Source organism: Orycteropus afer, unplaced genomic scaffold (assembly GCF_000298275.1).
Source record: "Orycteropus afer afer isolate SDZICR_OR568_19922 unplaced genomic scaffold, OryAfe1.0 scaffold00038, whole genome shotgun sequence".
Lineage (NCBI taxonomy): Eukaryota > Metazoa > Chordata > Mammalia > Tubulidentata > Orycteropodidae > Orycteropus > Orycteropus afer.
Window position 1 is genome coordinate 10573925 of NW_006921625.1, and position 23244 is coordinate 10597168.

The following is a 23244-nucleotide window of genomic DNA, read 5'->3' on the forward strand; positions in this document are numbered from 1 at the left end:
CACCGATGGGCCACAGCAGCCTCCATGTAGAACTTACCACTCACCATGAAACCCAGGGCACCAACAATAGTTCTGATTTTCAAAACAGTCCACACTGTAGTATAAATTTTACAGCACCACAGACATCAGGAGTTTGGATAACAGCCTGGCAATATCCCATTCAATACTATTAATCAACAAGAAAGTGTAAATATCAAACTTTAAAAGGAAGCCATAGTAGCATTTTTTTAAACAACCAAAATAATTAATAAGCATTTTTAATGTTTTAAATTGTTAAACATTTAAATCGTCAAATTCACTAGGAAAAAATATCACACACAAACACACACACACACATACATTTTTAACGCCCAAAGGAGAACACAAAGCTTCGGACAGCTGGCACTGAGTCATTTCAGACTTTTCTCTTAAAGGAAATCACACTGAGTTTAGCCGCTCCCTAGATTCTTGATTCACCAGCTTATAAAGAACGCATCCAAGAGGCAGTACAGTGTGTGCACTGAGAACCATTTCACCCTTTATCATCTTTGGCGAGCAGCCTCATGAAAGGTAACGAAGGAACTGGTGAGGCGGTCGGGATCCACGTGCTTCCATCTTCACACATCACTGACTGGAAGGCTTGCGTCATCCAAGTCCACCGGGCCACCATCTTTTTCCTGAGGGCCATTTTTGCTTTGAGGTTTCAGCAGAGCTTGTTCAGTCACTTTGGAAGCTGGTTCTCTTGGAGTGACAGTCTGGATCTTGAAGTTCCCTGGCTTGACCTTGGCAAGAGATTCGTAAAATCCTCGCTTCTCCATGGCAAAGGTGGAGACCAGAGAGGTGCTGCGAGTGGCTGTGGAATGTGGGAGGGCTGCTGAGGCACCGGCGGGCCGGACGGCATGTTTGGATTCTGCAGGGCAGGCGGAATGCTCCTGGAAAGAGGAGTGGTGGTCAGACACAGTCACCCATTAAACAACAAGGTTAGTAATTCAGTGTGAGACTTTGTTCTCTGAAAAACAAACACAACCACACACACACACACAAAGCGGCAGCATGAGCTATGGTAGCATAAGCAGGCAAGTTCCCTCCCAAAGCAATGCAGTTTTAGGGGTGAGTTGAAAGCAATGACAGCCAACAACCATCTCCACTAAGAAACCAGTTCCGTCACCAAAGCTGAATTGGGCAGCTTATGACACTCCGAAAACTAAACCAGCCTAGACAGTGTTCCAGTGGCCACTGAACTGTGCTGATAAGGAAGCCTGCCAGCTCTGTTTTTCTATGTAAGAATATATTCTCAAGTCAACACTAGGAGTTATCCCATATTACATTATAAAAATAAAAATGCAGAATGTAAAAAATGATGTTGCTTCAATAAGTAGGTATCAACAATTTTCAAAGATATTCTTTTGTCTGGTAGCCTGGCAAGTATACAAGTGTTGCTTCCCTGAATTTCACTGTCCAAAAATAGCATAATTCTTTTACCTTTTATTCCATTTATTTAGTTTTGACTATGTCATACATTTGCAAGGGTCAACGTTTTAAAGATAACAAAGGGTACATAATTATTCTTAAAAACTGCAGTAAAAAACAGCAATTTCACGTGCTTCTAACCAGGTCAAATTTGAAAGTATCCTTCAATCTGCCCGTTCTGAATGCCCTGTCATATGGTTCAATTAGGGTATGAGGTGCCTTGAACACAAAAGCTATAACTACGAAACACTGTAGATTCTCATGCGCTGACTGCATTTCCCAAGATTGACAATGCTGTGACAACCACGGAAATGCACAGCTTGTCCAGTGTGCATGCACAGGAGTCCACAGGTACTGGGCAGAGATGCACCTCAAGGGTCGCATATAAAAACCTCAAGATATGGAAAGCAGAAATGGAAACCATGCCAACTCTGTCAACTCACTGTGAGAAGACAGCTGAGGGTAAAGTTTTATATTCTCATTGTCTTTTTTTTTAATATGCATATCCAACCTGATGACTGTAGCGAAAAAGACTGAGTTAGTGTTGACAAAGTCAGTTAGGGAACTGCAGAAGGCAGTTGGGTTAACTCAACTTGGTATGATCAGTTGTGAGTAGTGAGTAAATCCGGGCCCTCTAGTAAGAAGGCACGTTTGCGTGAGCGCCCACATTCGTGCTGCATTCACCAGGTCTGGAGGTGTACCTCTGTATACAAGGGGTCGACAGCCTTCTGGCCTGCCGCATCTGGAACACAGTGCAAAGCTAAGATTAGAGTTTGCCCAAACCGGGGAGAGGGAGGAAAAGGGAAGGTTTGCTGACAGTCACAGCTCGGGACCCAGTCTGCCCCACCACAAAGCACAAGGGCAAATGCCCCTCACCAGCGTGCCCTCTTCCCAACAGACACTGTTTTTGCAGAGAGTCTCATACTTGACTATGGAAAAGGTCACAAGAAACACAGGTAGTTACAAAATTAACACTCATGAAAGGGACTGCTTAGATATTCTGAAAAGGAGAGAAGAATGACTGAAACAATTCAGAAATGAGAAAAATGTGTTTCTATTTAGTGATCAGCAGGTACTGTTACCAGGAAATGACCAAAAGACAGCTTGTACACAATATTACTACTAGGAAAAATATCAAAGTACAGAGTATCTAACATTTATAATAAATTTAGCTACTAATGACATCATGCTACATACTAGACTGCATTCTGTGGACAGAAGTGCCATACAGCTATGCATCACTTAACGTTTACGATACGCTCTGTGAAACAGGACGTTACGTGACTTGGATGTCATGTGAACACCACATTAAAACACGATGGAAGCCAGCTTCCAGCTGTCGCCACCACTGCTGTGGTGGAGGCTGGAAGGAGTGCCACTGGCAGGAGAGGCTGCGAAGGCCTGGGGGGAGCAAGTGGGAGGGAGCGGAAGACGCCCAGCCACCCTGATTTCCTGCCCACGCGAGCAGCAGGAGCAGCCCAGGCCCCACAGGCCCTGTCACAGCTGCCTGCCCAGCAGCAAAGCCTGAGAGCCTACACCCAGAGCCATGTCCTCTACCTCACCTGCCTGTACCCACCAGTGGTCCAGTGCTGCAAGAGTCTGGGTTTGGGGTCTTTAAAACCATGCGGGGAGAAATAACCAACAAAAGGAGAGCTGCTTTCCCTTTTTAAAAAAAAAAAAAAAAAAACTTTAAGGGACCACAGACATATGTGCAGTTGGAAGTTGCCAGAACAGATGTTAAGTGACACGTACCTGTATTTTAAGCAACTTTAAAAGTTTAAACTTTTAAAGTTTAAAATTTGAAAAGTTTTCATTCCCCAATAAATATTCTATTTTCAGATCAGAGACCAGTGACCAAAGTACTCCAAAGTTAAATCATATTCCTATGACGTACTAAACCAAAACTCAATGCCATTAAGTTGATTCCAACTTATAGCGACCCCATTGGGTTTCCGAGGTGGTAAATTCTTATGGAAGTAAATTGGCCAGTATTCCTTCCACAGAGCAGCTGGTGGGTTTGAACCACCAACCGTCTGGTTAGCATTCAAATGCCTTAGTCACTGTGCCATTAGAGCTCCTTTTATGATGTACTACAACACCATAAATAAGAGCCTTTTCTTACTATCTCTGAGTAGCATGCTTAGTGTCAGTTGTATTATCATGCCAGCAAAGGTAACAGTGGCAGTGAAGGGAGGCAGGCTTTTCCATTACCCCACCAGAAAATGAGACTGAAATCCTGCAATGGCAAGTATGACTCAGAGCAGTCCAAAGTGAAGGTAAGGGTCCGGTGCTCAGTGGGCTGATGGCACTAGTAAGCCCCATCCCCACCTATCCACTTCCAAAAAAGACTCCACTTAAATTAGAGGCAGTAACAAGGAACCCAGGATGCTCACAAACCTGTGTAATGCTAAAAGTAAAGCTGCCTGACACAATCAAGTCCCATGGCATACTCAGAATCTGTCAGGTTATACAAATACAGACCTAGAGGCCAATCCCTAAACAAAGCATACCCAGAATGTGTCATGTTATACAAATACAGACCTAGAGGCCAGTAAGAATCCCTAAACAAAGCAGGAAATGTTCATTCTTTAGTTGCCTTGCCTGTGCATTTAAGACAATACAATGCACAGAAAGTTATGTGTACAGAACACTACAAGGAAGCATTAAATCAGAAATGCATTATTTTTGCAAGTCCAATTGGTACGAAAGTCAGCATGCAAATACATCTCAATACAGAGAGAAACCAGGAGGATTAGGGGGAGAGGAAGGAAAGTCATTCGACAGGAAGGGGGACCCAAGGGAGTATCACCCCAGAGCAGGACACATACGGAAGACGCTGACCGGCCGGGTCCCCGCTGTGCGACAATGGCGCCAGAGACGGCTTTAATCCAGCTGTACATCTCCTCAGGGCTATCGGCCTAAAGGAAGGAAGGGCTCAGTCGGTTTCCCTCAGAGTCAGCTGCCACAACGACAAACCCAGTAACTTACAGTGTCACCAAGAAAATAATCCTAAGGCAATGGTTTCCAAAAAATTTTAGAAATCACTTCTTAAAACCAGGTTCTGCGAGGTCAGTTAAGACACAGAGCTGTAAGTTGGGCACTTAATGTTTTAGATCAGACACATCAAGAAGTGTCAATAATGAATACTTCCAGAGAAAAACAAGGAGTGGGAGGAGTCAGACGGCTCTACCGTCTGAATGTGCTCCAGGAACACTGATGTAACCAATGAAAAAGCATTCAGATATCATGTGGTATTTCTAGAAATAATCTCAAGTAGCACTCTGAATCCTAACAGAAGGATTAGTAGTCATATTCCAAATATTATATTCCTTTGACAGGACCTGGCTTCCAAGATGAATGGAATACCTTACTTTAACATTAATTTAATTAAACAAGGCCCTAAGAGGGATGCAGACCTACTGCTGCTTCCTACTACATTCTAGAATCTAGATGTTCAGACATTTTAAAGATACAGGATCATATTTTTAACCAATGATATTGACAAAGACTTCTTAAGAGGGAGCCTCAGAGCAGACAAAAGCCAAGAGCAGACCCTCAGTCACCGTTAACAGGAGCACACTCTAGACCAAGAGCAGGCCCTCAGTCACCGTTAACATGAGCACACTCTAGACCAAGAGCAGGCCCTCAGTCACTGTTAACAGGAGCACACTCTAGAAAGCACCTGGGCAAGATAAAGAGGTTTAAAAGTTTCCTCTCTCCCTATAAATTTATCCCAAGGAAATAAATCTATGTACAAAGATGTTTATCGCCACGTTATTTAACATGGTAAATACATGGCAACAATGCGCAGTAACAGAGTAAGGGACAGTTTAATTGTGGAACGTGCATACAAAGAACTATGGAGTAGTCCTAGAAGGTGTTCAGAGAATTTTAATGGCATGAAAAAAATGACCAAAATATACAAAACATATGACAGTATACTCAGCATGACCCCTCTTGTTTTAACAAGACAGGATTTAACAGAAACAGCAAAAAAAAGAATAAACTATACTCTTTTCTATTTCCCAAATATTCTGCTACAAGCATTTTAAAAACAAAAGCTTTTTTTCAAGAAAAAACTTTCAACCTAATTAAGTCAATATAGTAACCAAACTGTACATTTTCAACTTAAAAACAGCATGCCTACCATAATGGAAACTGTAAGATCCAATGTCCTCTCTTATTTATGGGTATCTAAGCCCTTGTTTTTGTTATAAAATTAGAAATAGAAATGATAAAGAAAATAAAAATTCTAAAATATGTGCGAAAATAATCCAACAGGAAGGTACATACTTAGCATCTAAGTTAAAAAAGCATCTCCTTTCTTCCAAATACTACTTAGCTCTATTTCACTAACAGCAAAGAATATCCTCATTTCCCACACAAGTAACCTGCCAATAACCCTGTCTAACAACCTTTCATTAAGATGGTGAATTACAGTTGTCAGAGTTTTCAACCTCCCAAGCAACAAGTTATTTATGTTCTATTTCACCTCTACAGTGATTTAATTTCTTGTTAGGAGAAGCTATAATTTCCAGATAAGTATCTTACCTGCACATAGAAAGTTCGAGATGATGTTACAATTTCGAAGAGGTTGTCCCTCATCATTATGTCACTGTTAACAAAAAATTACCCAGTTGTATTTTAATAGCAGTTGGTTGATGGTTTTACTTGCTTATCAAGTATGTATCACTAATAAATATTAAAAGTAAATATACTGACTTAACAAGACCAAATTTATGTATTTTTCCATTTACTTTCAATTTTTGCAATTACATATATTTTTTAGAAAGGGTTCATAAAATAACTTTAAATTTCAAAGTTTTCAACTGTGAAGAAATCAGTTTGTTTAAACAAAGAGTGACACAGAAAATATATTTTCTTGCAAAGCTCTATATGGCAGCAACCTTGAACTACTAAAAGCAATAGTACAATTTTGTATCTGATGGTACAATCATAAGCTAATTATTTTAGGTTTTTCCCTTTAGAAAACTAAAGGCTCTGTTTCCTAAATTTTAGTTTTCAAACAAACAAAAAAAATCAATTCTTTTCTCTGAGGGTTTTGAAAATGCTAGCATACATAACCATAAGGAGATAAAAATAACAACAGAACCAATACCAAAAAATCTAATCTGCCAGCACATTAATCAAATGCAGGCATTGTGACGAACTATAAGATGTGCCAGACAGCAAGTCAGAGCTGTGCCTTACCTCTGCTTACACTCCTGGACCTTATGGACCTCTTTAAGTGGTATTACACGCAGAGGTTCCTTTTCCTGCAAAGAAGCAGACAAAAGGATGCATGGTATTTCTGGGCTGGCTGTACCTAGAAGGCTCGGCTAGTCTTTGAAGGATCAGTTGTCTCACATGGAGATCTATGGGAAAATCATGCTTCGTTCATGAAGCACATCCAAAATGTAAGTGCACCTTTTCAAACCATTCCACATCAGAAAAGCTCAAATACTATGAATTATTGATACACTTTTGTCTGAAACTGGCATGTAACACATATCCATGTTACTTCTGGCCTTCATGATACTGCTATTGTTGTAAGGGGCTGTCAAATCAAACTTTGACTCATCGTGACCCCACGTGACAGAGTGGAACTACCCCACGGGGTTTTCTAGGTTGTAGTCTTTCTTTCCATCATTAGTTAGTTTCTTAGGTTTTAATCTTTATGGAAGCAGATCACCATATCCTTTTCCCACAAAGAACCTGTGTGGGTTTGAACCACTGACCTTTCTGTTAGCAGTTGGGCATTTAACCATTGTGCTACCAGGACTCCTTTTCATGACAGTACGGCTTATTATAGTGGTATGCTACCTAAGGCATTTTACTGCAAACCATAAGGTTGGTGGTTCAAACCCACTAGCCACTCCATGGAAGGAAGACTGGGCAATCTACTTCCATAAAAATTTATCTCCTTGGAAACCCAAAGGAGGTCGCTATGACTCAGAATCAACTCAATGGCAGAGAGTTTGTTTTTGGTTTATTTATGGCTTACTAAAAGTCATCAACCATCAGGTTTTTCTCCAGTAGGCTCCTGCTGGCCCAGGAGATGCAGCACTTGCTCTTTCAGAAAGGTACTTTGATATACAAGATACCAGGCTAGCGAACCTACAGGTATTCATAGTAATTATTTTAACAAAAACCATTTACCGAACATTTAATTTAGTGCCGGTTTTAAATATGCTACTGTACTGAACCGTTCCACAACCTTACAAGCCTGTCTTATTCATCTAAGAAAATCAAAGATTAGATATGGCAAGTATCTAGCATAAGATCACAAAACTTGACATAAGATCCAAATATAAGGATGAGTGATGTTACATTGTGTGGAATGCAAGAAATGGCATAAATAAAATATGTATGAACTACTGAATGGAAAACATTTGCTCTGTGAACTTCGCCCAAATCACAATCAAAAGTTAAAAAAAAAAAAAAAAACCTTCTGATACAGAGAATATATGTATTCAGATTAGACAATACTCATTTCTAGTTCATAAGGATCCAACAGCTCGAAAGCTCCTGTATAAAAATCAAAGTAGGCCCAGTGTGGAATCCTCCCTGAGACCACAGAACGGGGTTACTACTGTGGAACTCAGAGCAGTTAGGTGAGTAAGGGCTCTACCTCAGAATAGTACTTCAAAATCATCAAGAAATAGATAAACAATTAAGATGTCAAAAGGAATCCAATTACATTGAAATATGCTACCAAAATATTTAAAAAAAAATTTGACAGTTAAAAAAAAAAGATACAACTGTAACTCATAACTCGTTCCTAGTAACAATATTTATATGGTATGTTGTTGTTGCTGTTATGTGTCATAGCGACTCCTCCCTGGGTTTCCGAGGCGGTATCACCATGGAGGTAGATTGCCTAACCTTCCTTCCGAGGAGCAGCTGGTGGGTTTGAACTCCCAGAACTCCCACGGGCCCCTAAATTTGTCCCTATTTCTTCCTTGAGGAACTTTATAGTTTTAAACATTTAAGTCTTTGATCCATCTGGAGTTAGTTTTTGTGTACAGTGTGAGGTACAGATCTTATTTCATTTTCTGCAAATGGATATCCAGTTTTGCCGGCACCAGTTGTTAAACAGACAATCTCTTCCCCCATTTAATGGATTTCAGCCCTTTGTCAAAAATCAGCTGACCATAGGTTGATGGATCTCTTTCTGGGTTCTCCATTCTATTCCATTGGTCTACTTGTCTGCTGTTCTACCAATACCAGGCAGTTTTGACTACTGTGGCTGTGCAGTTGAGATCTGGACTCAATATTGAGATCTGGGAGTGTGAGATCACCTTTGTTCTTCTTCAATAGTGCTTTGCTTATCCAAGGTCTCTTTCCTTTCCATATAAAATTAGTGATTGGTTTTTTCATATCCTTAAAGAATGTTGAAGGAGCTCTGGTAGCATAGTGCCTAAGGCACTTGACTGCTAACCAGAAGGCTGGCGGTTCAAACCCACCAGCCACTCCTTGGAAGGAAGGTTGGGCAATCTACTTCCGTAGTGATACTGCCTCGGAAACCCAAGGAGGGTTCGCTATGAGTCAGGTCTGACTTGATGGCACATAACAACAACAACAAACAATGTTGATGGGATCTGGATTGGGATCACATTGAACGTATAGATTGCTTTGGGTATAATTGACATTTTCACAATGTTCAATCTTCCTATCCACAAGCATGGTATGCTCTTCCATTAATGTAGCTCTCTTATGGTTTCTTGAAGTAGTCTTTTATATTTTCTTTGTACAGGTCTTTTGTGCCCCTAGTGAGATTTAGTCCTAAGTTTTTTTTTTTCTCTGCTAGCTATTGTAAATGGTATTCAGTGCCTTATTTCCTTTTCTGCAATCTCTTTGCTGGTGTAGAAGAATCCAACTGATTTCTGGATGTTGATCTAGTATCCTGCCACTATGCTAAATCTCTCAATTAGTTCTAGTTGTTTTATGGCTGAGTCTCTTGGGTTTTCTATGTATAGGATCATATTATCAGCAAATAGGGATAGTTTTACTTCTTTCTTACCAATCTGGAAGCCTTTGATTTCCCTTTCTTGCCTTATTGCCAGCTCTAGTAGCTTAGTGCCTAAGGCACCTGACTGCTAACCAGAAGGCTGGCGGTTCAAACCCACCAGCCACTCCTCAGAAGGAAGATGGGGCAATCTACTTCCGTAGTGATACTGCCTTGGAAACCCAAGGAGGGGTCACTATGAGTCAGGTCCGACTCGAAGGCACATAACAACAACAAAGGACTTCCAATACAATGTTGAAAAGGATGTCTGGTTCTTATTTGCAAGGGGAATAGTTTCAGTCTCTCTCCATTGAGAATACTGTTGGCTGTTGGTTTTACATATGTGCCCTTTATTATGCTGAGGATAATATTCCTATTTTGCTGAGAGATTTTATCAGGAATGGGTGTTGGATTTTATCAAATGCCTTTTCTGCATCAATTGATATGATCATGTGGTTCCTTTCCTTTATTTATGTAATGAACGACGTTGCTTGTTTTTCTAATGTTGAACCATCCTTACATACCTAGTATGAACCCCACCTGGTCATAATGTATTAGCTTTTTGTTATGTTGTTGGAGTCTATTGGCTAGGATTTTGTTGAAGATTTTTGCATCTATATTCATGAGGGATATTGGTCTGTAGTTTTCCTTTAGAGTGATGTCTTTGCCTGGTTTTGGTATCAAGGTTATGCTTGCTTCATAAAATGAATTTGGGAGGAGTCCATCCTTTTCTATGTTCTGGAACAGTCTGATTAGGGTTGGTGTCAGTTCTCTGAACGCTCAGTAGAATTCTCCAGTGAAACTGTGTGGGCCAGGGTTTTTTTGTCATTGTCAGTAATTTTTTTATGACCTGTTCAATTTCTTCTTTTGTTATGAGTCTGTTCAAATTTTCTCCTCAGCCTGTGTTAGTTTAGGTAAGTAGTATGTTTCTAGAAATCTATCCATTTCCTACTAGATTTTCAAATGTGTTGGAGTATAGTTCTTCATAGTATCCTCATATTACCTTTTTAATTTGTTGATTCTGCTGTAATATCACCCAATTTATTTCTTACCCATGTTATCTGTATTCTCTCCCTCTTTTCCTTTGTTAAATTTGCCAGTGGATTGTCAATTTTATTATTCTTTTTGAAAAACCAACTTCTGGTCTTACTGATTTTTTTCTACTGTCTTTCTATTTTGTTTCAATTATCTGTGCTCAAATCTTTATTATTTCTTTTTGAGACATAATCTTTCAGTGCCTTTATTAATTTGATTTCTCTAATTACAAATAATACTAAACATTGTTTTATAAGTTTCAGGCCCCTATTTCTTTGTTTTAAAGCATTCTTATTTTTTACAAATTTTTCTACCAGATATACTTCCCTTCAATATTTTCCCTTTCAACTCTTACAACAATCACAAACTTACACAAAGGCTGTAATACTGTTCACAGAACTGATTTTCCCAAACTGCTTCAGAGCGAGTTGCTGACCTGGGCCCCATTACCCTGAATGCATTCCTGTGTATTTTCTATAAATGAAGACAGTCATATAATCACAATTCAACCACCAAAATCAGGAAATTCTCCCAAAGAAGTCTTTAATTAAGGCAAAAGTTCAGAATTATGAATTGCATTTCATAATCATCTCTTTTTGCTTCAGTCTGGAACAGTTCCTTATTCTTCCTTGACTTTCATAATCTTGACACTTTATTTCCGTAAAGTGTCTCTCTGTCTGGGTGTGTCTGATGTCTCCTCAGGATTAGATTCAGGTTATGTATCTTAGATGGGAACATCACAGAAGTGATCCCACATTCTTTTCATCCTATCCTGTCAGGTGGTATGTAATTTCAAATTATCACCATGATGTTCACTTTAGTCATTTTAGCACCTGATTAAAGAGGATCTGCCAGACTTCTTCACTATAAAGTTATTCTTTTCTCCCTTGTAATTTACATGCGTTTTGTGGAGAGCTACTCTGAAACTATATAAATAGCTCGTTCTTCATCAAATGTATAAACACACACACACACTTATTCACACCTGTGTGGGCTCAGTGATTCCTATTTTACTCAGTGGGCTACCTGCTGCCATCATGATTCATTTTCATGTTTAAATCGCCCCTAGTTTGGTTCGGGGAGTGTTTTCAGGTTGGCTTCTCCTGTGCCACCCAGGAACTCATATTTATGTACTTACTGCATGTTTCAACTTGTCCATAATAAAAAAGTTTTACAAAAGAGCGCTTTTACACTTTAGACATCAATTTTTATCATGAATCTCTTTTGAGCATACATAAAAAAGAAAAATATAAGCAAAATAAAGTGGTTAATGTTTTTAAAAACTTCACATTCAGATTCTAACTCTTCCAAGTCACTTTCTGACTCCAAGCCATTAATGTCAGCGTTTTTATTCCATGCCATTCTCTGTGCCCAAAGATCACTGGTGATGCGCCATTTCTTGAAAATGTTCCACTCTATCTCCACTGGGAGATTTTCTTCCCAGTTCCCAGAACTCTGCTCTTCAGGTCTTGATTGATGCAGCTGTCTTGACTGCACTCAAAGGTGCTGTGCACATGCAAGCAACGACAACAAGGCCCAGCTAGTCAGTCTGTGACCAGCCCTGAAGCAACTCTATGACATACCCCCAAGATTCCAGAAATGCTGAAAGATGTGTGCAGGTGGGGGGTATGCACCTTAGTAATTGATAAAAATTAATAATGACATGATCTGTGTTTTCTAAATACTCAATGTCTTCTTAAATTCAGACAGGTTCGTTTCCCCTCCTCCTATGACAGTTATTTGTTCTTTCAGGTTTCATAGCATAATGTCTAGTATGCAGCAGGTTTTCAAACTTCAGTAAGCATTTCTGTAACAGTTCTTATCTCATTACATAAGGAATACTCCAAGGGGAAGGGCACGCGTCAGTGTCAGCAAAGCTGAACTCCCAAAGGCCAGACAGCACCCCTGACTGGTCCCTTATTTCCAGTTCCCAGAACACAGCACCAGGGTGACAGAGAGAGTGAGAACTCAGCACACGTCCACTGCATGAAGGACTCCTCCCAAGAGCATTGGCTTTAATTAAAATCAATGAATCAACCTGCCAACCAAGCACAAGTATAGCCTTCTGAGACATCGAGGCTGGTACTTTCTGACCAAGTAACTACTAGAGTTCCAATTGAGGTTCTTAGAATTTGAAGTCTGAGGCAAACTCTATACTCTTGCTATGCTAGGTCCATTTTCATTCACTCAAAGCTCTCTGTTATTACACGGGTCCAAGAGTCTTTCCTTCAAGAAACTCCTTTAGTTTAGAGGGAAAGACAAGTACTCGTATGATTACAGAACACAACGGGAGGTATTATGACAGAAACGTGCACAGGATACCATGAGCACAAAACACAACGGGAGGTATTATGACAGATACGTGCACAGGACACCATGAGCACAAAAACAAAGTACTCATCCAGAGTCCCAAAGCTTCCCAGAACGCACGACACCGGAGGTGGACCTGATAATCCCTCCTAGTTTGCAGTGCTCCGTCGCTCAACATCAGAGCCATTAGCTACACGTAGCCACTGAAATTTAAGTCAGATAAACACATAACATTGTTGTTGCTGTTAGGTGCCATTAGGTCTCTGACTCACAGAGACCCTATGCACAGCAGAACAAAACACTGCTCAGTCCTGTGCCAGCCTCACAATACGTGCCAACTCTGAGCCCATCATTGCAGCCACTGTGTCAATCCATCTCATTGAGGACCTTCCCCTTCTTCATTGACCCTCCACTTTACCAAGCATGACATCCTTCTCCAGGGAATGGTTCCTTCTGACAACATGACCAAAGCACGTGAGATGAAGTCTAGCCATTCTTGCTTCCAAGGAGCATTCCAGCTGTACTTCTCCCAGGACAGATTTGTCAGTCCTTCTAACAGACCATGGTACTCTTAGCATTCTTCTCCAATACCATGACTAAAAAGGATCAACTCTTCTTCGGTCTTCCTTATTCACTGTCCAGCTCTCATGTGCATAAGAGGCAACTGAAAATACCATGGCTTGGGTTAGGTGCACCTTAGTCTTCAAGAAGACATCTTTGCTCTTCATCACTTGAAAGAGGTCTTTTGCTACAGATTTGTCCAATGCAATACGTCGTGTGATGTCTTGACTGATGCTTCCATTGGTGTTGATTGCAGAACCAAGTAATATGAAGTCCTTGACAAACTCAATATTTTCTCCATTTACTGTGAAGCTGTTTATTGGACTAGTTGTAAGGATTTTTGTTTTCTTTATACTGAGGTATAATCCATACTGCAGATGGTAGTCTTTAATGTTCATCAATAAGTGCTTCAAGTCATACTTACTTTCAGCAAGCAAAGTTGTGTCATCTGCATATGTTGTTGTTGTTATGTGCCGTCAACTCGGATCTGACTCATACCGACCCCTCCCATCTGCACATAGCAGGTTGTTAATGAATCTTCCTCCAATCCTGATGCCACATTTTCCTTTATATAATCCAGCTTCTCAGATTATTTGCTTAGCATACAAGTTGAATAAGTATGATGGAATGATGCAACCTTGACACACTCCCTTCTTGATTTTGAACCATGCAGTATCCCCTTGTTCTGTTCAAACAACAGTCTCCTGGTCTATGTACACGTTCCTCATGAGTACAATCAAGTGTTCTGGAATTCCATTCTCTAAATGTTAACCATAATTCATTATGATCCACACAATCAAATGCTTTTGCACCATCAATAAAACATAAGTATCTTTTGGATTTCTTTGCTCTCAGCTAAGATCCCATCTGACAATAACAATGATATCCCTCGTTCCACATCCTCTTCTGAATCCAGCCTGCACTTCTGGAAGTTCTCTGTCAATATACTGCTGCAACCGTTTTTGAATTATCTTCACTAAGATTTTACTTGCATGCAATATTAATGATATTGTTTGGTAATTTCCACATTCTGTGGGACCACCTTTCTTTGGAATGAGTACAAATACGGATCTCTTCCAGTCAGCTGGCCAGGTAGCTGTCTTCCAAATCTTTTGGCATAGCCAAGTGAGTGCCTCCAGCGGGGCATCTGTTTGTTGAAACATCTCAATGCGTATTCCGTCAATTCCTGGAGCCTCGTTCTTTGCCAATTCCTTCAGTGCAGCTTTGACTTCTTCCTTCAATACCATTGGTTCTTGATAATATGCCACCTCCTGAAATAGATGCAGATCGATCAATGTTTTTTTGATACAGTGACCCTGTGTATTCCTTCCCTCTTCTTTTGATGCTTCCTGCATCATTCAATATTTTGCCCACAAATCTTTCAATACTGCAACTTGAGGCTTAACTTTTTTCCTCACTTCTTTCACCTTGAGAAATGCCGAGTGTGTTCTTCCTTTTTGGTTTTCTAACTCCAGGTCTTTGCACATTTCAGTACAGTAATTGGCTTTGTCTGCTCAAGCTGCTCTTTGAAATCTTCTGTTCAGCTCTTTTATCTCGTCATTTCTTCCATTTACTTTAGCTACTCTCCACTCAAGGGCAAGTTTTAGAGTCTCTTCTGACATCCATTTTGGTCTTTTCTTCCTTTCTTATCTTTTTAATCACCTCTTGCTTTCTTCATGGATGATGCTTTTGATGTCATCCCACAATTCTTCTGGTTTTCGGTCACTGGTGTTCAATGCATCAAATCCATTCTTTAGATGGTCTCCAAATTCAGGAGGGATATATTCAAGGTCGTATTTTGGTTCTCATGGACTTGTTTGAAATGTCTTCAACTCAAGTTGAACTTGCATATGAGTAGTTGATGGTCTGTTCCACAATCAGCTCCTGGTCTTGTTTTGGCTGAAGATACTGAACTTCTCCATAGTTTCTTGCCATAGATGTAATCAATCTGACTCCTGTGTATTCCATCTGGTGAAGTCCATGTATATAGCCATCGTTTATGTTGTTGAAAAAAGGTTTTGCAATGAATAAGTCATGGGTCTTGAAAAATTCTATCATGCGATCTCCAGCATTATTTCTATCACCAAGGCCAAATTTTCCAACTACCGTGGGTCTTCTTTGTTTCTAACTTTTGCATTGCAATCACCAGTGATAATCAGCACATCTTTGATTGCAGGTTTGGTCAATTGTAAACTGCAGAAGTTGATACCAATCTTCAATTTCCTCATCCTTGGGTTGGGTTGGTTAAATTTGAATAATAGTACTAGTAACTGCCCTTCCTTGTAGGCATATGGATATCACCCTATCATGACAGCATCGTACTTCAGGATAGACCTTGAAACAGTCTTTGTGACAATGAATGCCACACTATTCCTCTTCAATTTGTCATCCCCAGCGTAGTAGAGCATATGGTCATCTGATTCAAAATGGCCAAAACCAGTCCATTTCAGCTCACTAGTGCCTAGGATATCGATCTTTATGCATTCCATTTCATTTTTGACAACTTCCAATTTTCCTAGATTCATACTTCGTACATTCCATGTTCCAATTATTAATGGATGTTTGCATCTGTTTCTACTCATTTTGAGTCTGGCCACATCAGTCAACAGAGGTTCTGAAAATTATATTCCATCCACATCTTACCCTCAGTCAAATTTTGAGAGCTTTCCAACCCAATGGGCTCATCTTCCAGCACTGTATCGGACAATGTTTCAGGGCTATTCATAAAGTTTTCCAGTAATATATCAGAGAGTGTTTCACTGCTATTTTTCATAAGGTTTTCACTGGCCTATTGTTTGAGAAATGGATGGCCTCTTCTCTCTTCCAAGTCTATCTCAGCCCAGAAGCTCCACTGAAATCTGTCTACCATGGGTAACCCTGCTGACATTTTGTAATACTGGTGGCATAGTCTCCAGCCTCACAGCAACACTTAAGCCACCACAGAACAATGCACTGACAGATAAGTTCATTTCCCTTGTTGTTGTTTTGTTTGCCATCGAGTCAGATCTGACTCACAGCGACCCCTCCTTGGGTTTCCGAGGTGGTATCACTACAGAATTAGATTGCCCAACCTTCCTTCCAACGAGTGGCTGGTGGGTTTGAACCACCAGTCTTCTGGTTAGCAGTCAAATGCCTTAGGCACTACGCCACCAGAGCTCCCTCATTCTCTCTTAGTTGTTCCTAACCCCTCTGTGCCCACCCCTCCCTCTGGCCCCAGCCTTAAAATAGAGCCGCCTCCAAGCGAAAAGCAGCTCCTGAGCCCCGGGCCTGCCTACCTTGGCCCCAGCCTTAGTTAAATAAAATGCTATAGTTTCAAAATTAAGTAAAATCAGTTCCTCAGTTATATGAGCCACCTTTCCAGCACTCCACCACCACACTGAGCCCGTAGATACCCTACGGAACAGCACAAATATAGAACATTTCCCTGAGCAGAAAACACTATGGGACAGTGTTCTCCTGGTGCATATATTCAAATATAGCATACAGGTTCCTTCTCAAAGCTCCCATAAAACAAGAAGAGGCAGAATGGGTAAATAAAGCACAGAACTGCATTTGATTTATCCAACAATCTATTGCAAGATCCAGATCGAGTGACAATAATATTTTAAATGAGGATTATTAAACAAGTGAAAGAGGGAATTTCTACCTTTGATTACACCTTTAGATGTGATAAAAACATTTTACATGAAAAAAACTTACAAGTCACTCTGAAATATGAAAGAAAATGTTAAGAAAGAAAAAGGAAAAAAGAAATACAGCAGGGTCAGTGTCGACTTAGGGACATGCCATTCTCTCCATCACCCCTCCACTGCTCCTTTAGTGGAAATCTGGGAGGTTCTAATATTTTCAAATCTTTCAGGATAGGGTGCCTGTCTGAAGATATGATATAATTAACAAAAATACCATTACCCAAAAACATCACAACAAAATATACAGAACTATGTCTACCTCTCAAAACCAGAATTTGATTATTCTGAAAGGAAAGAACAGAACAAGAAATTATATACACAAAATCACAACATAAAACTTTCAAACACTTGCAAAGCAACATATATGATGCAGTAACATACCAGTTCAGATTTGAAGTAGCCTATTGTGTTTTCATCCAATTGAAAATATCTTCTCTTCCAGTTTTTCATCTATCAGAGATGAACACAGACATAAGACTTGTTTCCAAGGATGTCCAATGTTAATCGCACTGAATTATTGTGATGTGAACACATAATCAAAAACACCAAACACCAAAATACCTGCATGAATCGGAGTTGCCAGAATTCTAAGAGTTTAAAGTATCACTTTACTCAAAGGACTTTTTATTTTCAAACTTTAAAGTTTATTTTCCCACAAAACTCTAAAGATTTAGTTCGCATGAGAAAGAACAGCTTTTAGAAAGATGCTTTGGAACCCTAGAGATACTGGTAAGCTCCCTTGCTCTTCCTGGAGTCCCTACCATCCAGTTGTGTAAGGACCTGGGCTAATACCTAATGGCGCTTGTTAAGTAACAGCCACTATGTCAGTACTCTTATTCACACTGTAACTATCTCTGGATGAGAGGTTTTATAATACAACTTTCCTTTAAAAAAAAGAAAAGAAAAACCTGAGAGCCTTAGAGTTAAACAAGCAAGGTCACAGACTCCCAATCCCGGTCAGTCCAACACCAAATCAGGGTTTTAGGTTCCCATACCTGCTACCCTGAGTGGTCTTTCCACAAGGCACTCCCCCCACCAACTGGCCTGCCACCTCCCAAACCTGAGTTCCCACTTCCTGACCTATCCCCATGGGTGGGGTATGTGTGTGTGGTGGGTGGAATCAAAAGACAACTTTCTGGAATAAACCGAAACTGTTATGGAAGCCCACTTCCACTGAAGGTCGTTGTAACAGGCATTAACACCCGGCCAGCCGCAGCCCAAGGAAACACTAGCACTGAACTGTGAACATGACGAACCCTGTTCCCTCTGACTCTTTTACTCGGCATGCTGGTCTTTCATAAACAAGGCCAACGATTTCTTTGCTAATTTGAGAATTTGCTAATATTCATGTTTCACAGCTCACACATCTGGTTAACTACTCACCACTGCTCCTTGTTTTACACAGTATCCAGCCTTGATAACTGTATTGTCTGGAGGTGGTTTGGAAGTAAAGTAAGGAAGATGGCTTTGTGACCGTTTCAAATGATTTCTGTCAATACTTTCACTACATTCATTGACTTCTTCTTTCTAAAACAAAGCAAAGTAATTACTTTTTTTCACGTTATTATTCCAGTATAAATTCTTAAAATCTGTTGCAGTACAGTTAGGAACACAGATTTCGAAGTGAAATGTTTTCTCATTAATGTGAAATACTTAATCATAACTTTCTCATCACTGATTAAACCACAAATTTCCATTTCTCTTGGGCTTTTCTGGGCAGGAGGGAAGGCTAAGTTTTTGTTTTGAAATTATATAGATTCACAGGAAGCTGCATTAAAAAAAAAAAAAAGTACAGGGAGGAAGGAGGTCTCTTATACCCTTCTACCAGTTTTCACCAATAAGGAAGGAAACCACATAACTATAGTACAATATCAAAACAAGGAAATAACGTTGGTACAATCCATAAACCTTACTCAGATTTCCTTAGTTTTACACGCACTCATTTGTCTGTGTGTGTATATACAGTTCTGCACAATTTTATCACATATGTAGATTTGTTCCATCACAACAAGCTCCCTCATGCTACCCCCATCCCTAAACCCTGGCCACCACTAATTTGTTCTCCATTTCTATAAGGCTGTTTCATTCTGAGAATGTAACATAAATGGAATCGTATGGTAATCTTTTGAGATTGGCTTTTTTTAACCTATGCTGCACACTTCAGAGACTCATCCAGGTGGATGCTTAGATCAGTCATTGCTCCTTCTTCACTGCTCCACAGTACTCCACAGAATGGAGCGTTGGAACCACTCACCCTCTGCAGTCCATGCTCTACCACTGTAATCACTCACCCTCTGAAGAGCAGGTGAGGCGTTTCCCGATTTTGGCTGCTATGAATATTTATACACAGGTTTTTATGTTAAGGTAAGTCTTCATTTCTCAGGAATAATTGCCCAGGACTATAAACTCTGAAGGAACCCTGGTAGTGCAGTGGTTAAACACTTTGCTGCTGACCAAAAGGTTCATGGTTTGAACCCAACCAGCTGCTCCATGGAAGAAAGATGTGGCAGTCTGCTTCCATAAAGATTACGACCTTGGAAACTCTATGGGGGCAAGACCATGCACTACAGGGTCACTATGAAGTTTGATTCGACTCAATAGCAACAGAATTTTAGTGCAAATTCTGGGTTGTATGGTAACTGCATGCTCAGTTTTATAACAAACTGCCAAACTGTATTTTAGAGTGGTTGTACATTGTACAAGCAATGTATGAGTGATCTAATTTCTCCTCATCCTTGCCAGAATTTATGTTATCATTCATTTTTATTTTATCCATTCTCATAGGTACAATGTATAGTATTATCTCATTGGTTTTAATTTGCATTTCTCTAACTGATAGGTCAGCAGTTCAAACCTACCACTCTGCAGGAGAAAAAACCTGGCAATCTCCTCTCATAAAAATTACAGTCTTGGAAACTCTATGGGGCAGTTCCACTCTGTCCTATAGGGACACTAGGAGTTGGAATCAATTCATAGGCACACAACTACACCTGAGGCAAATGAGGGTGGACATCTTTTCATAAGCTTATTTGCCATCTGTACATTATTTAGAGTGAAATGTCTGTTCATGTCTTTTGCCCATTTCCTAATTGGATTCTTGGTTTGAATTCTGAGAGCTCTTTATATACTCTAGACCCCAGCCCCCCTTGGTTGGGTATGTGGTTTGCAAATATTTTCTCTCAGTCTTTAGCTTTTCTTTTCACCTTCTTAACAAGGTCTTTCACAGGGCAAAATTTCAATTCTGATGAGGTCAAATTTACCATTTTCTTTCTTCTATGGATTTGGTTTTTATGTCAAGTCTAAAAACTATTTGCCTAGTCCTAGATGCTTTTCTCTAAAAGTTTTATAGTTTCATGTTTTACATTTATATCTAATCCTTTTAAAAACCTCTCCAACTGACTAAACCCCCACAGCTACAGGCCTAAGTCACTCTTTGGGCCTGAAATTGAACTCATTCCCACAGCTTCCAGCCAAACAACAGAGAGGCGAGTAAGATGAACATTTATACCAGGCAGGTACACTCCTTAGAACAATCAACCATGGAAGATCAGAAGGGCAGTATTTGCACAAGGAGACAGCTGGGAGGGCAGGGATACATAGGAAAGGAGGACACAGGGAAAAGGTAACCAGAAGGAGGAAGTAGGAAGAGAGCCATTACATTATGGGGATTACACTCAATGTCATGAAACAAAATGTGCATGAACTGTTGTATGGAAAATGAATTTGTTCTAGAAACTTTCACCCAGCTCACAAATAAGCCACAAACCAAGAACTCCTAAATTTCAAAAGAAAGACTATTAAGTCTTATTTTGAGGAATTTCCAATCAGTTCTATATTTATATAGTCAAAATCACTATGTACTTAACTTTGTAATGCTAGTACTTAATTCACTGAGGAACAGACCATCAATTGCTCACATACAAGCTTAAGTTGAAGCTGAAGAAAATCAAAACAAAGTCCACAAGAGCCAACAGATGACCTTAAGGATATCCCACCTGATTTTAGAGACTTCTAAATAGATTTGATGCACTGAATACCAATAACTGAAGACCAGAGATATTCTGAGATGACATCAAGGACATCACACATGAAGATAGCAAGAGGTCATTAGAAAGACAGGAAAGAGAAGACCAAAATGGATGTTAAAAGAAACTCTGAAACTTGCTTTTGAACGAAGAGTAGCTAAAATGAATGAAAGAAATGATGAAGTAAAAGACCAGAACAGAAAACTTCAAAGGGTGGATCAAAAGGACAAAGTAAAGTATTATAATGAAATATGAAAAGACCTGGAGTTTGAAGATCAAAGGGAAAGAACACACTTGGCATTTGAACTGAAAGAACTCAAGAAAAAAATTCAAGTGTCAAGTTCCAATACTAAAGGATTCTATGGGCAAAATATTGAACAATGCAGGAAGCATCAAAACAAGATAGAAGGTTACCAAGAGTTACTGTACCAAAAATCACTGGTCAGTGTTCAACCATTTCAGGAGGCAGCATATGATCAAGAACCAATGGCAGTGAAAGATGTTCAAGCCACACTAAAGGAACTGGTGAAAAACCAGGCTCCCAGAATTGGCAGAATACCCACTGAGACATTTCAACAAACAGATGCAGTGCTGAAGGTGCTCATTCATTTATCTCAAGAAATTCGGAAGACAGCTACCTGGCCAACTGAATGGAAGAAATCCCTATCTGTGCCCATCCCACAGAAAGGTGATCCAACAGAATGTGGACACTGCTGAACAATATCATTAACATCACACTCAAGTATTAAGTTTTGCTGAAGATAATTCAAAAACAGTGGTAGCAGTACATTGACAGGGAACTTCCAGAAATTCAAGCTGGATTCAGAAGATGACATGGAATGAGGGATATATCATTGCTGATGTCAAGATGGATCTTGGCTGAAAGCCGAGAACTACAATGATATTTACCTGTATTTATTGATTATGCAAAGGCATTTGACTATGTGGATCATAATAAAATATGGATAACACTGTAAAGAATGGGAATTCCAGAACACTTCATTATACTCATGAGAAATCTGTATATAGAGACAAAGACACCGGCGTTCAAACAGAACATGAGGATACTGCATGGTTTAAAATAAGGAAAGGTGTGCATCAGAGTTGTTTCCTTTTACCATATGTATTCAACTACTATGCTGAGCAAATTATCTGAGAAGCTGGACTACATGAAGGATGTGTCATCAAGATTAGAGGAAGACTCATTAACAACCTGTGATATGCAGATGACACAACCTTCCTTGCTGAAAATGAAGAGGGCTTGAAGCACTTACTAAGGAAGATCAAACACTACAGCCTTCAGTATAGATTACACCTGAACATAAAGAAAACAAGTACCTTCACAACTGGACCAATAAGCAGCATCATGAAAAATGGAGAAAAGATTTCATTTTACTTGGATCAATAATCAACACCCATGGATGCAGCAGTCAAGAAATCAAATGACATTTTGCATTGGGCAAATCTTCTACAAAAGACCTCTTTAAAGTGTTAAAGAGAAAGGATGTCACTTTGAAAATGCAGGTGTGTTTAACCCAAGCCATGGTATTTTCAATAGCTTCATATGCCTGTGAGAACTGGATAATGAATAAGGAAGATCACAGAAGAACTGATACATCTGAATCGTGGTGCTGGCAAAGAATATCAGATGTACCATGGGCTGGCAGAAGAAGGAAGAAATCTGTCTTGGAAGAAGTATAGCCAGAACGCTCCTCAGAAGAATGGCCAGACTTTGTCTCTCACAATTTGGTCATGTTCTCCAGTCCCAGGAGAAGGATACCATGCTGGTAAAGTCAGAGAAAAAGGGGAAGACCCTCAGTGAGATGGACTGATACAGTGGCTGCAAAGATGAACTCAAGCACGGCCAATGATTCCAGCACAGGACAAGTCAGGGTTTCGTCCTGCTGTATACAGCGTCACTACAGGTCAAAACCAAATCAATGGCATCTAACAACAGCAACAATTCACTGCTTACCCAATATTTACTCAGTTAATTTATCATGCAGATGAAACTAACTTGCCATTTTCTTTATATTGTCTAAGTGCTTTTATAATGAGTAAATAATACTTTATAATAAAAACCTGTATCGCAAAATGATAAAGCAATAAAACTCATTGGCATTTTTTTTAATAGCACTAGAAGTAGAAGTAGTAGGGGGCAGTTTAA

General features: G+C 39.8%; 1 protein-coding gene across 1 annotated transcript in view; it reads right to left on the reverse strand.

The window, feature by feature from the left end:
- Positions 1 to 596: 596 nt before the first annotated feature.
- Positions 597 to 23244, reverse strand: part of PLEKHA1 (pleckstrin homology domain containing A1) — a 55326-nt gene continuing 32678 nt past the window's right edge. Inside the window, exons 6-11 of the mRNA XM_042780398.1 lie at positions 18436 to 18579; positions 17434 to 17502; positions 6661 to 6725; positions 6001 to 6064; positions 4278 to 4367; positions 597 to 911 (exon numbers count right to left, since the gene is read on the reverse strand). Of these exons, the coding sequence (XP_042636332.1) occupies positions 597 to 911; positions 4278 to 4367; positions 6001 to 6064; positions 6661 to 6725; positions 17434 to 17502; positions 18436 to 18579 (747 nt within the window). The remainder of the gene's footprint in view (positions 912 to 4277; positions 4368 to 6000; positions 6065 to 6660; positions 6726 to 17433; positions 17503 to 18435; positions 18580 to 23244) is intronic.